This window comes from Gouania willdenowi, chromosome 13 (genome assembly GCF_900634775.1).
Source record: "Gouania willdenowi chromosome 13, fGouWil2.1, whole genome shotgun sequence".
Taxonomy (NCBI): domain Eukaryota; kingdom Metazoa; phylum Chordata; class Actinopteri; order Blenniiformes; family Gobiesocidae; genus Gouania; species Gouania willdenowi.
Genome location: NC_041056.1, coordinates 15,708,349 through 15,729,593, shown reverse-complemented (window position 1 = coordinate 15,729,593; position 21,245 = coordinate 15,708,349). Strand labels below are relative to the sequence as shown.

General features: G+C 37.3%; 2 protein-coding genes across 2 annotated transcripts; both read left to right on the top strand.

Moving 5' to 3' along the window:
* The first annotated feature begins 1,531 nt into the window (after positions 1-1,531).
* On the top strand, positions 1,532-4,813 carry LOC114474622 (potassium channel subfamily K member 13). The gene is made up of 2 exons (XM_028465040.1): positions 1,532-1,874; positions 3,972-4,813. Exons 1-2 carry the CDS (start codon positions 1,532-1,534, stop codon positions 4,811-4,813), a joined length of 1,185 nt encoding a protein of 394 aa, XP_028320841.1.
* Positions 4,814-8,158: 3,345 nt separating this feature from the next.
* On the top strand, positions 8,159-19,971 carry calm3a (calmodulin 3a (phosphorylase kinase, delta)). The gene is made up of 6 exons (XM_028463802.1): positions 8,159-8,369; positions 14,375-14,405; positions 14,742-14,885; positions 16,278-16,384; positions 18,006-18,141; positions 18,258-19,971. The coding sequence occupies exons 1-6, from the start codon at positions 8,367-8,369 to the stop codon at positions 18,284-18,286; spliced, it is 450 nt and encodes a 149-aa protein (XP_028319603.1). The 5' UTR covers positions 8,159-8,366; the 3' UTR covers positions 18,287-19,971.
* The last annotated feature ends 1,274 nt before the right edge of the window (positions 19,972-21,245 follow it).

Genomic DNA, 21,245 nt, shown 5'->3' with positions numbered 1-21,245 from the left:
TCTTTATTATTCATTAAAATAAATAAATACAAGATAAATATTAAAAAAAAATATATATTACTTCACTTCAATCAAAAACACATTTTCAATCAAAGAAAAAAAAATCAAACAATGAAGTTTCAGTGTCAAATAAATGTGTAATTCCGTGACCACCCCTACCCCCTCATGTTATTACTTAGACCAGGGATTCTCAACTGGTGGGTCGGGACCCAAAAGTGGGTCGCGGGCCTGTACTGGGTGGGTCGTGTCAAGCTGGCCAAAAAAAAAAGAAATACTCAATGTCTGTCATGTTGGACTTGTCTTTTATTTTGAAAGGAACTTTTCTTTTGACAAGCATGTTGCACAGCAAAATATATAGATTTATGTTTTAAAAAGAAGATTAGATACGCACGTTTTCAACAGCTATCTTTGAAAAAAAAAAAACTAAATTTGGTTAGTGGAATTCTAAAAAAAAAAGTGATTTGATGACAGTGGCAAAATGTGGGTCCCAGGGTGAGACGAGTTGAGAACCCCTGACTTAGACTTTATTTGTGACATTATTGCTAAGTATCCCTTTCTTCATTATTCTGACTGTGTCATAACTATATCAAGTGTGAAAGTGCAAATCTATACTCCTTAGAAAAGCTTGCTCAGACAAAAGCTCTACAGCAGTTTCTCAAATGGTTGTACATGTACCCCTAGGGGTACACAATAGCACCACAGGGGATACTTTATCTGAAATTATCAACTGAAAGCATTCAAAATATGGGTTTTTAGAATGTTTATTTTTAGTTAAAAATGCTAATCATAATAACGATGATGGAAATTATTCTTATTAGAAGATGAACTGAAAATGCAAAGGTCAGTCTTGGTCCTACACCAGGTGGGAGGTAACCAGAAATGGTAAAAACTATAAAAATACATTTATTCAGGAGGCACTAAATACTGTTTTATTGTACCATTTTACAATGAGATTATTTAAAATGTGTTTTCACTCATTTAGTCCATTATTGTGCTCTATAGTTGTTTTTGAATTCATAAATAAAAGAATGGGGGTACCTTGGCCAAAAATGTTTGAGAACCAGTGCTCTACGGTATTAACTTTACCAGCTCCCACTAAAATACCAGATATTTGGAGGAAGCCACAACTTAATATTTTTAGTATTGTAACATGCGCGGTATATTGTCTGTCCTTTTGTTTAATTAACTAATTTACTTTTCCTAAAATGTCTCTTTATTGCTGCATGGATGCAGAAATAATTTCCTCAGACTCAGTAAAAACCCCCTGGACACCTGTTAAAACTATGCTCTATGTTAGTGTCCTTATATTGACCACAGTCAGAGGGAGGGTGTGTCTATTTGTGCTTCATAAAATGAGAGTAGTGATGGGTTATTGAGCTGGAGATAAGCAGTAACCACATACAGATCATTAAAGTTGCTGAGCCATTTCTGACCACACAGACAAAGGCTAAAAACACACTTTAGGATTACTTTTTGCAACTTCTCTCTTTAGCAAACTGTGTAGCTCTGCAGCACACCTGTATCCTCAATGATGACAGAGAAGGGTGAGTTTTTGTGTTCTTGCTCATCCTTGACTCCAAGCAGGGAAACGGCTCGATTTTACCTGCTTGGTATCTTCATTGCCGTTTACATGTTAGCTGGTGCAGCCATATTCTCTACCTTAGAGAGACCAGCAGAGCTCATGGCTCACCAACTCTGGGATCAGAGGCTGAAGGACTTTAGCCAATTGTACAACATCAGCTGTGAGGACCTGGAGTCTCTGCTGCTTCATTATGAGGAGGCCAGGACAGCAGGTATCCGTGCTGAGCCAGGCAGAGCGCTGTGGGACATCCCTGGTGCTTTCTACTTTGTGGGAACTGTTGTTTCCACCATTGGTAAGTGAATGAGAAACCATTCAAATTCATCAATGGGGACATTTCATAATAAACTTGAATATTAATTATGATAAATCTTGAGTTAAATGTTAGGGTGTGTGATTTTTGAAGGCATATGGACACATTCAAATGTTTTGATTGCTGCTGTAGACTTTATGTTCAACCCAACATAAGGAACAGCAACAAATAGAATAGAATTGACATATAGAATATACGGTTTACAGCGAGGCTGGGCAACTCTATTACAAAGGGGGCCCCATGATCAATATTCATGTTAGCATTTAGAATAATGATCAATCAGATAATTAATATAAGGGGGAAAAGGGTTTTGTCTGTGTGGTTTTGATGTTTTATCAGTTTTTTAGACATTTTGTATTTTTTTTTATTTTTCGTGTTATTAGTGTAATTTTGTGTAACTTTGTCATCTTCTGCATTTTTGTTGTTGATATGTGTGTTTTTGGGGTCACTTTCTGTATTTTTGTTGTTTTCTGTAATTTCCTGTTATTTTGTTCACAGTTTGTGAGTCTTTGGAGCTATTATGTAATGTCTTCTTGTTTTGTGTGTTTTTGTAGTCATTATGTTTGTTTAAGTGGTTGTTGTGTATGTCTGTTGTCATTTTGTGTACTTTTGGAATTCTTTGTCTGTTTTTGTGTACTTTGTGCATTATGTTGGGCCTCATATTCCTTCCATCTTCTTGAATTACATATTTTGGGGATTTGCTTGGGGGGGGGGGGGTCAGCCTGCGTCTGGTTTACAGCATCGATCTTCAGGTAAAATCACTTCTTATCATTTAGTCAATATCACACATTCTGTACATGTACAGTATATGTTTATGTTCCCTCTCTCTGACTACCTATTGATTGGAGGGAAGCTGGAAATGAACTACGCCTTCTATAGCGTCTATCTGAAGCTATAGAAGGCAAACAACATACAAATTAAACCAACCTCTGCTCCAGGGTAATTTAAAGTCTTCCTATTATCGTGGCTATCTCTAGTCACTGGGGAAACTAAGCTTAGGGCAGATGCAAGTCTGGATCAATTTCCCTTTTAGGGTAGGTTTCTTTATTTGTACCAGGAGATAAAATTGTTTTACAGACAGGGATATGGAAGTCCAGCCAGAAACATGAGAAGAAAGAACAACACAAAACACCTCACAGGACCAACATGAACATCAGAATTTCAACTTCACAGGACAACAAGACACCGATCAGACTTTACAGCTGTCTTACAAAATGTATTGTAGATCAGTGGTTCCCAAACAGGGGTACATGTACCCCTAGGGGTACTGGAGCACATTGCAGGGGATACTTGAAAAGATTTAACAATTAATATAAAAAATAAATGGTAAATGTTCTTAGTTCCTTTTAGGCTATAAGTTTTGGACAAATTAGCCACAAACTAACAGTACTATTGCTCAATAAAATACTATATTTTCTTGTAATTTATTGAAACATAATTATTTTATGCTGTAGAGGCCATTTTATTATACTTCTGACCATAGGAGACAATAATTAGCTAAATTTTACAAAGGAGACCGTATTTACTTACTGGTGGAGTAATCACATAAAGGTTGCATGGCCTTTTTTTAAATAAAAAATGAAAAAATACAACTCAAAATACCCTCATTGTTTTGAATTTGCAGATTAAGCCTGTTCTACACATATTGTGATTTAAAGAGTACAGCACACACTTCCCTACCACTGCTACATTACCATAGGCCACAGTGCTTAAATGAGCAGGCACAACCACCCATATTGTGATTTCCACAAGTGGTATTTTCTCATTTTTAGTAATCCAGAACATCACCAACATGTAATCACCTGTTGCTTGTCCCATTATCAGCATTTCCTGAAAATTTCATCCAAATTCGTTCATAACTTTTCAAGTTATCTTGCTAACAAACAAACAGACAGACAGACAAACGCAGCTTGGAGGTAATTATGGAGAGGGTACACATAATTTGACAAAAATGCAAAGGGGTACACAGGACAAAAAATACTGAAAACCACTGCTAAATAGATAAATAAATAGATTGTGATGGCATGATGTGATATATTATCTACAGTCTCATATTGTCATGAAATATGTTTCTCACAGGGTTTGGAGTGACAGCACCGTCCACCATGACGGGGAAGATCCTGCTGGTTTTCTACGGCCTGTTTGGTTGCTCGGCTACAATCCTCTTCTTCAATTTCTTCTTGGAGAGATTCATAACTTTACTCAGCTTTTTGACATTGTGGTTCCACAAAAGGAAAAACAGAAAAAATGGTTCAGGCGAGATAAATGTTGAAGAGAGGAAACCATCTGTGTACCAAGTGACTTTGATCCTGTGGTGTGCTGTTCTGCTGGTAGCATGTGGTGCCGCCTCGCTCTATTCTGCCATGGAGGGCTGGACCTTTCTGGAGTCTCTTTATTTCTGTTTTGTAGCTTTCAGCACAGTGGGTTTCGGGGACTTCGTGAGCAGTCAAAGAGAGCACCATGAGGAGATTTGGCCGTACCAGATGGCCAACTGTCTCCTGATGCTTCTGGGAGTATGCTGCACATATTCTCTTTTTAACGCCACCTCAGTGATCATGAAGCAAGGACTGGACTGGACTCTGGGAACACTGGGCCGGATTTTTAACAGCATAAAGCAACACAGATTGGAAGCCCGACCGTTTTTTAAACGCTCTTCATTCGAGTCTGAGTCATCGATATTTTCCTGTGAGGATAAGAATGTGTCTAGACAGCAACTGCGGGCAGTGTCCAGCTCAGGCCATAGCATGCTGTGGAGACCCTGTGTTCCAAGTGCTATTGGTAAATGCCTTTGTGACAAAGCTAAAGTAGAAACTGTGTGTCACAGAATCAGTGACCCTAAAGATTCCTCAGATCTAAAGCAGGATAATATCTCTCATATGGATGTACTCTCTGCAAAGCCAAGTTCAGGGAGCCTTGATTAACAATAATTCTGAAAATTTCTTTATACCATGTAACACTATCTCACAAAAAATGGTTTCTGAAGTATAAATCTCTCACCGGCATATTTGACATTGTAGAATGAGTAAAAAGCCGTAGATTTGTTACCTGCGTCTTCAATGGGGTGTGTCTTTTAACAGCATTACTATGTCTACACAATAACATCAATGCAACACAATAACAAGACAACTCCAGGCCTCTACCGTACAAACACAACTGTAGCCTACATGAAAACAGAACATGCGCCGGAAGACTTTTCGATGACTTTCAGTTCCAACGGAAAGTCCTTCACCAAAACCATGGAGACCAAGCCTTGGAGTCGCTCTGTCTCGTTATATTCTTGGCATACTAAATGAAAGTCTCCTGCTGGGATAACAGCATCAGACTTGCGCTTCGATCACTCAATAGTTGCACAAAACACTTTCAATACCTGCCTGCTTTTCTTCACCTTTTAATTGTGAAGCCCCATTTCTCTGCCTATTCATTAAGATGGAGATCAATTCTAGCTTCCCCCGATGTCCTCATAAGCACCACACGCTGCAGGTGCCTCGCCACAGTTTAGTGTTGTCCTGCTTCCTTGGTTAGACAAGCTAGACTCAAATTTATAAAACTGCTGTGACTCTAAACACCAAGTTGACCACTTGTAAATAACAGGCATTCACAGCAATAGATCCTCGGCTGTTGTATGCGTGGTAGCACTTGAATAAATGTCCCCTTTGTGGGACTAATAAAGGTTAGCTTTGTCTTTTACGTGGAGATGGTGGACAAACATTTACTTCAACCACTGTGCACAGATCACCGCAGACATGTCTTCTTGTGTCTAAATTAGTAAGAACTGTTGGAGTGTTGGGTCGAGCCAAATACCTTGTGAATGAAAAAGCATTATTTATTTTATATTGCTCACTTGTACTGCCATACCTACAGACATTATGTATATTGCAAAAAAAAAAAAAGCAATAAGGATTGTACATAAAGTGGGGTACAGAGACCACACCAATCTACTGGTCTTAAAGTCATGAGCATTAAAATGTATGGATCTGGTCAAAGTTAAAACAGTGCAAGTAGTTTTCAAAGCCAGAAATAAATTATTATCTGATAACTTAAATAGACTGTTTATGGTCAGAGAGGAAGGGTATTTAGGGAGCAAAATTTAAAACAACCCAGTGTAAGAACAACTTTCAAAAGTAATTGCATTACTGTCTGTGGGGTGACTTTGTGGAACGGTTTACAAGAAAGCATCAGAATGAGTTATAATGTCATAAAACTGAAGATGTGTTATATTAAAAAAAGCCATTCTTGAGATGTATAGTAGTACACATAAGAAATGAAAATGTTGAGGATAAATGATTAAATGATTGAAGGGGGGTGAGGGGCACAATGCACAATGTGGTGATTATTAAAAATCAGTACTAGGAGTAGGACATGAAACGCCTTTGCTTCTTCCGACTCCTTTAGGGACAAAATATATTGTCTGGGGCGTATGGGAGTTTAGGGATTATTTTTGCATTACTGTATATTTTAGTTATCATGGTATTAATTTGGTGCTGTTCGAAATAAACAAATAAATAACGTAAAAAAATAAATAAATAACACTTTATAAAAATCAATACCTCCAGAAATATTGTTTGTCTTAGTCGCAGTAAGAGCTACAGATATATCTAGCCCACTAGCTGTGCACCTTTACCTCCAGAGCCACAAACCTGCTGAAACAAAACAAAAAAGCACACATTTTTCCAGTGTATGAGGAGTTCCTGGGGTGATCCTTTACCTAGGTTACCTCTACCTCCATAAGCAAACAGTGACAAGAAGAAAACCACTGTCCAAACAAAGCCACAAGAAGTCCTGTTTGCATTTTGCCACAAGCCATGTTGAGAACTGACCATGTTTTACAGCCATGTGTGCAATACCAGAGAAATGTTTCCCTCTGGTGGAGAGTTTGAAACAAACATAAAAGACATGCATATGTAAATATAACTACAATTTTACTTGAAGACAAGACAATAGATTTTAATTGAAAAAAAAAAAAAAGTTTGAGTATTTTCTGATTAATTAAAAAAAAAAAAAAAAAAAAAAACGTTTTGCCATTACAATAAGATAACAATTATACTTTACCATCTTTTTTTTTAAATTTTTGAATCTGGTTAATACAATTCTTACATTCCGCCCCAAGTAATAGACACATTTGCAGAAATAACAAAGATTCAACATGTTTCATTTACCTTTGTTTCATTTAGGGCTACCGTAAAATTAGATTAAAATAATTTTTGATAGGCATATCTGTCTCTGATCATATTTTAGGGACTTGCTTTTCCTCTTATAAAAGAGGAAAAAAAGAATCACTAATGTACATAAAATAAATAAATTGGCTTTGTTTATCTCTTTGAAGGTGTACTGTGATCCTTTGTTGCTTTGTGTTGATTCTAGATCTTAGGGTTAGTGTTGGTGTGTGTCTTAAGTAAATAGATACATTCATGCATCAGTCGATCCATTTTTTGTAGACTATCATTCCACAAGAATTGTGACACAACCGATAATAGTGCAATGTGTTTTGTTTTTTTTCTGTAGGGGATTTACATGTTTTCCCCATGCTTGCATGGGTTTTCTTTGGGGACTCTGGTTTTCTTCCAATGCCCCAAAAAAAATATAGGTGAAGTTCATTGTGTTCATATTGTCTGTTATGGAGGATCGATATAGGACCAACTGAGCCACAATTAAAAATAAATGCCTACACAGATATATGCTATATACTGTATAATACAATAATTAAATTGATGGCTGGATCGATGAATGAATAAATAAATAGCATTCACGGCATATATTTAGGTATTAAGTGATTTATTTATGGCATATATATTTAGTTATTGAGTGATTGATTTATTCATTTGTGGAAAATATATATGGGTATTTATTTATTTATTAAATTGAGTTTGTCCTTCATATTGAAAGGTGTAGATGTGATGTTTCTTTCTGGCCTTGTGATAGACTGACATTAATTTATATGTGAGCTTAAACAGTCACAGGGCATAAATAAACGACCATGAATAAATAAATAAATGAACACTTAAAAAAAAATTTAAAAAAAATGCAAATGATCTCTCATATGCCCTCCATGCAGTACCGTTGGAGAGCACAAATGTTGGGTAAATCAGTGTTTTAAATGTTTTATTATGCATTAAAGCTACAATAAATCAGTGATTTTAAACATTTATGATTTACCTTACTTGTTTCTATGTATTTATAGGCAATATATAAGCTGTTTTGGCTCTAAACCGTTGATTATGACAGTAAATCAAGTCGTTTCCGTTTAACATTTGCGCGCGCCCGCGACCCGCACTCCTTCAAGCCGGGTAAACGGAATTCGTCATAACACCTGGCAACTCTGCTGCAACCTCTGTACACGGTGCTCACGGAGCTCTCCGGTCTGTCCCCCACGGCTTATTCGCTTTGCCCGAAAACCCACCGCCCCACCGGGCAGAGGACAACGCATTAGACTGGGCTTTTTCTCTTCTTCACAGACCTTCAGGCGTCAACGAGACGATGGTGAGTATTAGCTTAGCTGAGCGCGAGTAGCTCCCCAAGCTAGCGTTAGCATCTACGGGGCTGCTTATAAAGAGGAAAGGAAGAAAAAAAAAAACACCACCAGGCGATGTTTACAGCATCTAATCCAAATATTTTGACCTCTGACATCCTATACAAGTGGATAAAAATTGTTATGTTCGTCGAATGTTGCTGTGTTGCGTTAGATGCGCATTAAACACGATGGTGTGGACGCAGCAATTATTGAAATGACAGGTTATGTCTTTTTAAATTGTTTTATTTTATTGCATTCAGCCGCAGACTGGGAGGAACAGTTTACTTTATGTTTGAATGAGCTGTTCAGTGCATCTAAAACACCAAAGTGCCGTGATGCTGCATGTGTGGGTTAAAAAAATTTTTTTTATCTGCAATACGCGTTTGCAGCATTTTCACATGTGGTTCGCTTGTCAGATGGTGGGCGTGGTGGTGGTTGTGGAGAGTCTGCTGTGTAAAAATAGTCCATCCACAGTGGATGTGTCTCGTAAATCATCCTAGTAAGACATCCAGGCTAAGAACCATTTTGTCACCTAAGTCGAGCTGCAGCAGTCTGGCTGTGGGACGTGAACGCAGCTTGACGTGCGCAACAAGCGAGGGAGAAAAAGATGGTAATCGCTGCATGTCGCGGTTACATAAGAGCCCTGCTCTCAGGTGGAGTGGGTAGGGGGGGCTCCTGCACGCGTTGGGTATCTGATGTCTGTCCCAATTTGCTGCAAGTGTTGCACCATTTTTCATTTTTTTTTTAATTTTATGTTTTTGACTCAGCTCCCTGGCAGTACCACCATGACACTATCTCCTCTGCGCCATAACGGTGCACCGCATTGTGCACCCCCTCCTGCGCCCCCCTCTGCATTGAACCAAACCATGCTTGGTGCAGCTGCAGCAGGCTGCCAGGGCCCGCAGTGCACCTTCCACTGCTGAAGCTCTGGCTCACTCACCAGTCTCTGTAAAGGCCTGAAATATGCACACTCCTGAACCTTTAACCCATACTGATGCTTTGGGTTTTGGTAAAGGGCTGCATTTATCACATTGTTGGCCTGATACAATTCAACAACAGTGCATACAAATACATTTGATAAATGATCCATTATACATGTCCGATAGAACCCTTCATCAAGGTCTCATCAGATCACATGGACACCAATGTATTTGATTGATTTGAAATAATTTGTATGGAAAGCATACGAGAATCAGCCTGTTATTTGATCTTCATCTGAAGGGAAAATTCACTTTTGGTAAAATATTTGTATTTCTTTGAGCCACTCTACTCATTTCTGATGGGCTTCAAAAAACACATCCTAGCCTCTATTGATATACCATGTGTGCCAGTAAACAGCTCTCCCTCATGTTGTTAGGACAGTTTTTTTACTTTTGTTTTTGAAGTGGACAGTATTCAGAGGCTGGCCTAAATTGGGGAAAGTTGATGACTTTAGAGGGATACCCATTTTCAATAAATGTAAGACTGGAATAAACTTAAAACTGAGAGTTTTGTCAGTCTAAGGCAGTGGTTCATAACCTGGGTTTGATCAAACCTTAGGGTTTCAATGAATCAGTCTCAGGGGACAGACACAAACGGTAAAAATGTGTTACACAAAATCGATTTCCATAAACTAGTTTAAAAACAAATTACGAAAACAATGTTAAATTGTTATTTTAAATTGAGAAAAAAGTAAATTAGAAGTGTTTTAAACAACACCCCCCCCCCACACACACACACAAAGATCATGGTCATTCTTGTGTAATAATAATAATCATCATCACCATTTTGAAATTGTTAAATCATCAATGTAAATTTTTGCATTAAAATGGCAAATTATTTTGGAAAGTGTAATTTTCTCAGTTATCCTTAGAAAAACAAGAAAGACAAGTTGTTTATCTTTTCCATTGAAATCCCTAACTGATATAAGTTGTCATGTTCCTAGAAACTCCTGCTTATAGACCATTACATCAGCTAATAGATTAATTTCTACATGTGTTTCGTGGCATAATTCCTGCTTGTTAAAAGGCAACAGTTGCAGGACTGATTTGCTGGAAACAAATGGAAACGCATTCATTCACTTCCTTTTTCAACTTTGTTTGAGACACCCTCATGAGGTCCTGCCAGGCCTCCTGTGTCTAAGTCCGTTATCATGCCTACTTCAGGCTGAGAAACTGATGAGGGACTGGTATAAATATTACCCTGCCCAAAATACTCACAGCTGCTATAATTGGTGAGACGGGAACAGGGTCACCAATGTAGCACACTGAACATCGCAGCTGATAATGACCTCTTTGTGGGCTTTTTTTTTTCTCAAGAAGTTGAGGCGAGTTCAAAAATGCAGCCTAACCTTTTTTTAACTACAGTTGTGTGATACCATTCCCTCACTAGTTTGTCTTTCTTTGATCAGACCTTCATTTTGACAACAGAATAATATTTATGGCATTGAAAAGTTTAAATGGAAGCTTAAAAATGTGTAATCTTTTACACAATGGGGCCAGGAGGAACCAGACATAACATTCTTAAAATAAACATTCTTGCTCTGATTACGTCCATGTTTGAGATGAAACGTATATACATATATATCAGAAAAGTGAAAACCAACATTTCTGTGGCTCAAAGTGGGTGATAATGCCATGTGTTCTTTGAGTCAATTTCAATGAGTCACTGCGCGCTGGGTGGAGCAGTGGGGGTGAGTGGTAGTTAGAGACAGAGCTCAGCAGACTGCAGAGTGTCCACTGGCCGTCAGATCCACGGTGCTGAAGCAAGCAGTGTCAGGATCAGTGTCGAGCTCTTTGCTGAGTGTCAAAGGATCTAAACCGGCGCTGCTCCAACACTTACTGTGAAGAGAAAATGTGTTAAAACCATTTATTAGAACATTTATCTGAGGCAGTGATGTGTGTATTGTTCCTGATAAGAACATCGTAGCCACAACTTACCTGGGGCATACTGGCATTTTGCGCCTATTGCCCCGCTGATCGCCATAAACAATCATGCACAATTTATACCCGTTCATACGAGACAATATGGGTAAGTGTCTTGCCCAAGGACACAACAGCAATGACTTGACTAGAGTGGGACTTGAACCCCGAACCTTTTGGTTATTTGATGACCCACTCTACCACTTAGCCAACATTTGGCGCAAATTACAATTGACACGGGGGCTGCACAATTTTGACAAAAAATCTAATTGCGATTTTTCTGACAGATCTTGGGATTACGATTCAATTTAAGATTTTTAAAAATATTTTATACATTTAAATGCATATATGTTTTATTTTTTTTCCCAAATTCCGTGTTTTCCATATCAATTTTTTTAAATTCAGTTTTTTTAGAAATATGAATCCATTTTTTCCGAATAATTTTTTGACTCCTGTGAGGAAACAAAATAAATACTAATAAAAAAGAAAACTATAATTAAACAAAATTGTATGTCAAAAATAAAAAGAAAGTAAGACACAATTAAAAGGAAGATATAAGTTGTACTGTGAGGAAACAAAATACATACTAATAAAATATAAACTATAATTAAACAAAAATGAATGTCAAAAATTAAAATGTAATTTTAAACAGCGGTCACCAACCTTTTTTGCCCCACGAACCGGTTTAATGTTGGACAACATTGTCTCTTTACCGGCCTTTAAGATGTGGCAAAGAAAAAAAAAAAAATCATTCATTTTCGAAATTTAATAATAAACGTGAATCCACTGTGTATATAACTTAGCAGTGTCAAGGTTAAACATGCCTTCAACATAAGATATGCCACAAAAACAAACAAAGTGCATGAAAAATACAACTCACCATAACGCTAAATCAGTGGGAGACCTGAGCTTGTTTCTCTACAACGAGACGGTCCCATCGCGGGCTTGGTGCGTGGGAACTACCTGTTGCAATAAATCCATATTTCAAGTGGGACTCATAGTATTGTCTGTTAAATGCAGCTTTCTTTTTTTTTTTTTTTTTTGAAGTGGTAGGTTCTCTTATTCTGTCTCCTGACTGGCTCTTTTACCCTGCGCAAAGACGCTTGTTTTTGTTAATTTTGCTATCTTGGAGGTTTCACTTTAGCAGTAATTTAATGGCCGGAGCATCCCCTTTAAGATGCACTTAAGGGGTATGCTCCGGCCGGTGACAGAGGCAGGCACCTTGAGATGAGGGATAGACAGATGTAGCAGAGAAAATCCGGTAATTTTCCAAAATAAAACACCATTCAGGCTCAGACAATAAATACAACAGAAATAATGTCAATTATGTATTCTTTCTGTGTGACCCAATACCAATTGACCCGCAGCCCGGTAGTTGGGGACCTCTGATTTAAAATAATGAGTGAGATACAATTAAAAGGTAAATATAAGTTGTACTGGCATGGATTATTATGACTTCTCATTTTAATTATTCAAGGCTCACAGTTTACAGCAATGCTAACAATAACAAGAATGATGACTATTAAAAATGATCTGTTCATCGTTTTGATATTGTCATACTTTTACATTCATGACATCAGAAACTGAATATTGCCTACTAACAAATACAGATTTTTTAGATAAAGTGCAAAAATTCAAATCGAGTCAGGAACACTCCTAAATGTCTGCAACCTGTGGCTCTGGAGCCTCATGTGGCTCTTTGACTCTTTTGCAATGGCTCCTTGTAGCTTTAAAAAAAAAAATTAAAAAAATTTTTAAAAAAAATTAATTGTTCATTCTTTCAGAGGGTATTGATGATTAATGACTAACTTAAAATAAAATTATGATAAAACAGTCGGTTAACATAATAATAAATCACAATGTGCAATAATCCTCAACTCTTGCAACCTCGGACCATCAACTTTCCTTGCATCTGTGGCTAACCTTAAGTTTTAATTCCCTGGTAAGATAACTAAACTAATAAAAAGACTATTCTGGAAGAAAATAGAGATTGTATTTGTGTGGGGAAAAATTGTTTTAATTTAAAAAACAAAACAAAACGGTTTTGTTTGTTTTTCAGTATCTAAAAACCTCAATCGATGCGATTAAGGTTAATCGTTCGGCATTAAGTGACACTTTTTTTTTTGTTTTCCTAAAAAATACCTGGCAACTTATTAATGACACAATGTAGGGTTCACCTTACCTGAAGTCAGAGTCTCTAAAACAAATTCTCATACGCATTTATTTCTATGGCCCATTGACAAAAGTCAATTTTGGAACTGTTTGATACTTGAAGTATTTGCCTAGATTAACCTCCACTCGCTCGTGAAGAACACTCAAATGTTCTGAAGGAAAATCCGGCCTAGGCTGGATCAGATACACAAAGTTTTAGCTTTGGGCCACTTGGCTTCCAGAGACTTTAATGAGCAGCTCTTCAATAATGCAAATCATGTCTTCACTAAAATAGTTGCTGATAAATGTTAAATCATGTTAAATCTCCAAGAATAGTGGAACCAACCAGATTGTTTTAACTACACACACTCGAGCAGCAATAATAAATAGGCTGTTTGGAGCAGAATCTTTGTAATTGATAGAAAAAAGCCTGAGGTGTTTCCTGGTGCCAGATCAGATTGGTGCGTTTTGAATGAGTTTGTTTAAAGTGAATTTGCATGGACTGTTTTTGTTTATGCTCTGTACTTGTTGAGCAGGCTTCAGGTGTTTCTTGTTAGGCCTTCTAAAAAATGAGCCTCCAAGTGTTCTGTGAAGGATTTGTGTGCTATAGTCACATGATAGTAACCTTTAGGAAGGTGCCTTGCTGTTTGAGTTCATTAGATCTTTTGTCTTTTCTTTTTTCTTTTGTATAGTCGGTGCCTCAGGCAAATTTACAGAAATATCTATTGTGGTTTACTCTGTTCTTACTTTCTAACATCAATAGCCATGTCAAATGACCTTTAGTTTATTCTCTGGTAATAGAATGATCTATTCTAGAAAATAAATGCTGCCTCTACTTACAGTTTGTAGTAAACATGAGCAGCGGCTATAAGCATTTTCCATTTGAGGCTTATTGGTTTGTGTTTTTTGTTTTTTGTCAACAGGCTGATCAGCTGACCGAGGAGCAGATTGCTGGTGAGTGCATACCATAACCATGTTTGGTTAGTTTTGCAAAGTAATATGTACATAACCAGAAGATTTTTGCAACACCAACATGCAGCTGGTTCTGATCCAAGCCTGTATCCTGGTCCTGATAGGGATCTTTTTCCACTGTTAACTACTTTCACATGTCGGGTGTGTTTGAGTCTGTTTCAAGAAAAAAGGAAAGGCTTTCGACGTGTGCTGTCTCGCTGATATATTTCTTTGCTGAATTGTTCTTCTATAACAGACCATGTTCATGTTCAGCCTGTGCTTTTGTCATCACGGCCATACAGAGTCTCTATGAAACATGATGTTTGTGCAAACACACAGAGTTCAAAGAGGCATTCTCGCTGTTTGACAAAGACGGTGACGGTACAATTACCACCAAAGAGCTCGGCACAGTGATGCGCTCTCTAGGACAAAATCCCACCGAGGCCGAGCTACAGGACATGATCAACGAGGTGGATGCAGATGGTGAGGAGACGGCTCAAGGACACTTTTATAAATCTGTCTACAATTTTTGAAACTGCTTTGCATGACAAGTGGTTCAGGCTGAGTGAGAAAAAGAAAACTGTCTGATACACACAAGATACTAAAGACTTAGCTGTTGTGTTGGAATTGTTTATATGTGTAAGGCTCTAGTCTTAATGATTCATTTACAAAAAAAAATTTGCGCCTTTTGTTACAGTAACTATTTATTCCCTACTAAGTGATGAAAAACGGCAAATAGCCTAACACATTATCAGGGTTCTCGCCAGCGCTGTTGAGCATAGTAGCCACCAAGGTTGTGATTTTGATCCCCTGCAGTGTGATGTCACCATTTGAAAAAGAAAAAAACTGAAAACCCCCCTATGCAGGTTGAAACACAGCGTAGGGGGCTTTTCTGTTTGTTCCTTTTTTTCATCGGTACCGTTGTAATAATTGTTGCATACTTGGACACAAAAGGGTCTTCCAGGTGTGCATGGGTTGTTTGAACTCTTTTTAATTTGCATAACCAAGAAAGACATTTGTCAGCCGCACCGTCTATTTACTACAGGCGATTTGCTGGGATGCTCCCATCTTCACTTGGCCACCTCTAGTGTTCATAACGCTCCCACATAATACCTGATTTGAATTTGAAAAGCGTGTTTTCGAATCAGTCTTTTGAACAAAATATGAATTTATTTATTTTTTTGTCGAGGGTCTATACCAAGCATGATTACCTCGACTCCATTCATCATGACCCTTTACCAGTTCAACAAATAACTGGCTAATAAATGGCTTTAAAGTAAGGCAGTAACAAAGAAAAAAACCAAAAAAACTTTAGCTTTGCTTAATTATAAATTTACAAAAATTATCCGGACCCCCTTACAACAGTTGCGCCAGCGCTCGTTCACACATCACACAACCCCCTGTGAAAAAAGTTCTTTGTAAGAAGCCTGATTCTTCATTAAACCTGTATTAGGGGTGTCCTGATATCAGCCAGAAAACGAATATCGAATTTTATTGGACTGCATCTAAAATCTTCGATATATGCGCTCTAAGTTTTTGTTGTTTTTGTCCCCGTCCTTAGTTTTTCCCACCATTTACTGAAAATAAGTGAACTTTCATTGTTGGCTATTGTTCTCTGTTTGAATAACATAACTTGATCAAGCCTTTTCTAACATTCCACACTACAAAATAAAAAAATAAAAGTATGTTCGAATTGTGTTGTCATTGTATCGATATCGACCAATACTCAAGGCTGCAATATTGGTATTGTATCGGAAGTAAATAAAGTTGCATCGGGTGCGATTAAAAGCAATATCTAAAACTGGTGTTTTATTGTAAAGTCAGTAAATGTAACTTAATCCCACCCCCCATTCTTCTGCATGCCTGATTATTTAGGTAATGGCACGATTGACTTTCCTGAGTTCCTGACCATGATGGCGCGGAAGATGAAAGACACAGACAGCGAGGAGGAGATCAGAGAAGCCTTCAGAGTCTTTGATAAGGTGAAAACGTTTAGTGTTAGATGCACAGGAAGTTGTGTATTGGTTGTATCTGTGTGATGTTGTAACACGTCTCATGTAATATTACCGGTAATCTGTTGGAGCGGTGTTCTGTCTTAAGAAAGGTCCTTGTTGTTTGATCTGTAAAAGCCTGTGGTGGCATAATCCAGATGTTTCAGCTTGGTGTCATTACAACTGAAAAGTAAAATTTGCAGCAACATAGTTGGATAAGAAGAGCAGGATAATCTGTTCACATGATACAATAATCTTGGATTAAGGCAAGGCAAATTTATTTGTATAGCGCATTTCATGCACAAGGCAACTCAATGTGCTTTACATTATCAAAAAGTGCAACAGAAAACACTCCAGCTTAAAATCAACAAGAACATTTAAAATCATCAGCAAACACATTACATCAACAACATGACTAAAAATCTCTCTCTCAATCATACGCAGTAGAGAAAAAAAGTGCCATTAACTTTGATTTAAAAATGTTCACATTTGATCCTGACTTCAGCTCTGCTGGCAGTTTGTTCCACTTCTTTGCAGCATAACAACTAAAAGCAGCGTCACCATGTTTACTGTGAGCTCTGGGCTCCACTATCTGACCTGTGTCCATAGATCTGAGAGACCTGCTGGGTTCATACCTGACTAACATCTCACTGATGTATTCTGGACCAAACCCATTCACAGATTTATACACCAGCAGCAGAACTTTAAAGTTTATTCTGAGGCTGACTGGGAGCCAGTGTAAAAACTTAAGACTAATTAAGAAAGCTGATACTGGCCTTGCCGTCTTATATCTTAGTGAAGTCGCTGTACTTTATTCGGTTATGCTGAAATTTAAGATTCTGCTCCGAATTTTGAATTAATTAAAGCAACATTACCTATCGTCAGGGTTGGGGTCAATTATTATTGTAATTGCACAATTGATAATTAATTACAATTATGATGTAATTCTAACAGTAATTGGAAAAATCTGTTGCTGTTGTAAGTGTAATTGAATTCAGATAATTGACTTGAATTGTAATTGACATGGACATTCTATAAATTTACAATTTAAACGCCAACCTGTGGAACCGTGTTGCAGTTCTATGACTTACACATACATACTCAACAATTATTAATATATCTTTCATATAAACTTTTTCCACTATCTGTCACTTTTCTTAAGGGACCATTTAATTATTTAAAAAACAATTGGAAGACGAGGGGTATGCTGACAGAACTTAGGCTCAGACGCTCCCACATCAAAAATACCAATACTTTGATTGACTAGGAAGCCTAACAAGGTAACCAATAGATGAAAAACAAATTAAATGATGGGTAATATTTTTGAGTGTATTTTACAGCTGATTTAAAACGTGGGTCAAAACCAACCCTTTATCATAAAAGATGCTAACACAAGAGAGAGGATACATTTTATAGGGTTATTTATTTCAGGTTCAGTAATTGTGATAAATTGTAATTTAACTTTAGTAATTTAGAACGTAATTGGCTTTCAGTGGATAAATATTCATTTTAATTGTAATTCGAAAAAATGCCGGCCACAGTATTTGAACATTTACGATTAAAGACATAATTGTAATTGACCCCAACCCTGCCTATCTTTGTTTATCTATAGGATGGAAACGGATACATCAGTGCAGCCGAGCTTCGGCACGTCATGACAAACCTAGGCGAGAAGCTCACTGACGAGGAAGTGGATGAAATGATTCGTGAGGCTGACATCGATGGTGACGGTCAGGTCAACTACGAAGGTGAGAAGATGCATTTCTCTTCATATTTTTCTAAATCCATCTTTTCATTTATGCCAAAACTGTTAGATTTTCCCAGCATTACATCTGACATTTTATTGGTTTTTCCCCCCCTACAGAGTTTGTCCAGATGATGACTGCCAAGTGAAGAGAGCTCGTTCATTTCTCTCAGCGTTGCTTGCCCTTCCCAAGCTCACTGTCATTAAGAACCAAAACAACTAAAAGAAACGATTACAAAATGAAAACCAACCCCCTTGTCAAAATCACTTATCTGTACAATTTAGCTATTTGTGCTTCAGTACACCTTTTACTTCAAAGGGTATCTTTGTAGAAATCACCAACAGAATAAGCCTTGGGAAGTTAATGGACCAAGCTTTAAGAGGGGCTGAAGCCCCCGTCCTTCAGACCAAGATTCTGCCGAGTTGCCCAGCTCCTGATTAATTTAGAGGAAAGAGGATCACAGAAAAGGCACAGGGATAGTTAATCAGGCTACAGCTCATTTAGGAAAGGTGGCCCTTCGGGGTTTTTTCCCAGGTCCTCGGCTGACCCACACAAATCACCTCTTTTTGCTCCAGTGGTAATTCTTTAAAAATCCCAGAACTGAGTACCGTACTCTTCTTGCATGCACTCTTTCTGTGGCCGTCTCTTGTGACAACAAGGAGGCTCTAAACTTGTCAAGAGTTCAGAGCGTGTACACATTGGAGGTATATACATAAATATATAGCTATATATCTGTAAATTTTGTGTCACTATTGAGTATTGCAAGAGCAGATGGTTGGTTCACTGACACTCGGCTGCAGTTGAAGTTTTCTGTACCTTGATGAAATCGGACAAGAGGAAAAAAAAAACCTGATGCGTGTTGGAGGTGTTCTGCCCTGTGAGAGGTTCTTCTGTCTCGTTTTGATTGGTGGGCTCCACGTGGCCCTCAGCACTGATTGGAGACAGCAGTGAGTTGATATTTCAGGAGGGTTGTTTGTGTAGAACAAATGTAATAACTGCAGTCCTGACGTGGGTTTAACAAACACATATCCTGACGATAACAATATTGATGTAATGCTTTATTATTACGTGTTTTCAAATATTACCGTGTTAATGACAAACTTTGGTCACGAGATATATCTCCATATATTAGTGTAACGTAAAGTTTGCATTGCCTCTTGTTGTAGTAAATGACCTGTGACATGTTTTCTCTTTGGTTTTGAAATGTGCCATATTACGCTACAAAATCCTCAACCTTCTTGCAAGACTTGTAGTTCATTAGACAATAGGAATATCAGCATATATATAATACCATATGTCAATAACATGGTATAAATGTTTTTAAAAGTTTTGTTGGAAAAGAAGAAAAAAAATATCCAAATGTTACACTTGCTGCTGCTATAACAACACTTATGTTTAACTCATTTTATGTCCTTGATGGTGTCTGATCCTCAACTTGTAGTCCGTTGATCCAAATTTCAGTCTGCTTGCTGTTTTACCAGAGTACATATTACACTGTATATTCACTAATGCTCCGTTAGGTTGGAAGGGTTAAGTATTTCATTCGGGGCTATTAAGAGTGGAATGAAGAAGGCCTATAGTGATGAATTGAACATCCGATGAGTGATTGGTTTGTGAGTTTGGCTTATTAACTTGTGGGTGGAGTCTAAGAGCTGCGTTAAACTGGGAGATAACGGGATTGAAAACATACTTGAGGCATTTCAATGGATTATCTTTGAGCCTGATGTTTGGAAGTAGTTATTGGATTGTTAACTTCTGAAGGCGTCTCAGTAAATGTAAAGATGTGATATATTTTCCGTAAACCAATAAATTGACTGAGCTTTACATCTCCAACATCGTCTTCCTGTATCTAATCCTGTACAGTATATATTGTGTTTAACCTCAGCATGTTAAGCATTTTTTATTTTGGGTGCAGACTATGGCTAAAGATTTATTAAAGTTTTAAAAACATAAATCTGGGCAGTTTAATCTTATGATTCCTTTCAGTACATTACTTGGTCACTCATACATGGTATGTGTTCTAGTGTAGGAAGATGGAAAAAAGTTTCTGACAAAAGAGACAATGCTCTATGTCACCAAGTTAATTAGTAGGATACAACTGCAGTACATAGGTTTATAACTTCTCGTGTTAACGCATAACTAGCAAATGGAAATGTATAGCTTCACTAATTGACTCAGCCACTCACCTGTGTGCAAGACAGCAGCTGTTAGCATTTAAAGGCAGATTTCAAAAATTCAGTTAAAACAAAAATCTAAAAAATACACTAATTGCATTTAGACATCTTGGAGATGTTGGTAATTGTTTTTAACAATAATATATTGGCTACATATGTGGAGGAAAAAGAAAATTTGAAAATGCAAATTTTGCATTAACTCCAACTGTTCACAAGACCAAAATTCTGTAAAAATGACATTTTTCAGATAAAAATCTGACCTTTTCCAATTTACTATGACCCCAAAATTGTATGGTTTTTTTTTTTAAATGTATTCAGCAAGAATTGACAAGTATATGTTTACATTACTGTTTCTGATGAAACATTTTGATGCACTGCAGGCTACTCTTTTTTTTAAGGTTTTAACAATTTCAGGGGTGGGAACTGAGTTATGATTTCCGGAATTTGCAATTGGTTTGTACCAAAGTTTCTTCAGTATTGGAGCTACATTTTGGTGAAAGTTGCAGATCTGTAGCACATATGGTTGATTATTTAAATTTTTCAAATTTTGAAATATAAATTCTTGCTGTAGCGCCACCTTTAGAACCATTTACCTGTTTTTGCTTTTGAGACAGTCTGGCATGGGACTGGACCTTTTTTGCAAAATTTGGTGATTGTTCTCTCACAGGAAGTATTATTTCCTCGGAAGAAGAAGAACATGCAAGATAACAATAGGTTTGCGGCAGCTTACGTAGCCTGAATGCTAATTACACAAAATGACAGAAAAAGAGAAACATATTTAAAATGACCACAAAAACATACAAAATAACAAGGAAAAAATAATACAAACAGAAATATACAATGACACAATAAACCCTTGTTTTATTTTTTCCTGTGTTAATGCTTTGGTTCTTGTACTAAATGCTGTCATAAATGTTGATCATGTGCCCCCCA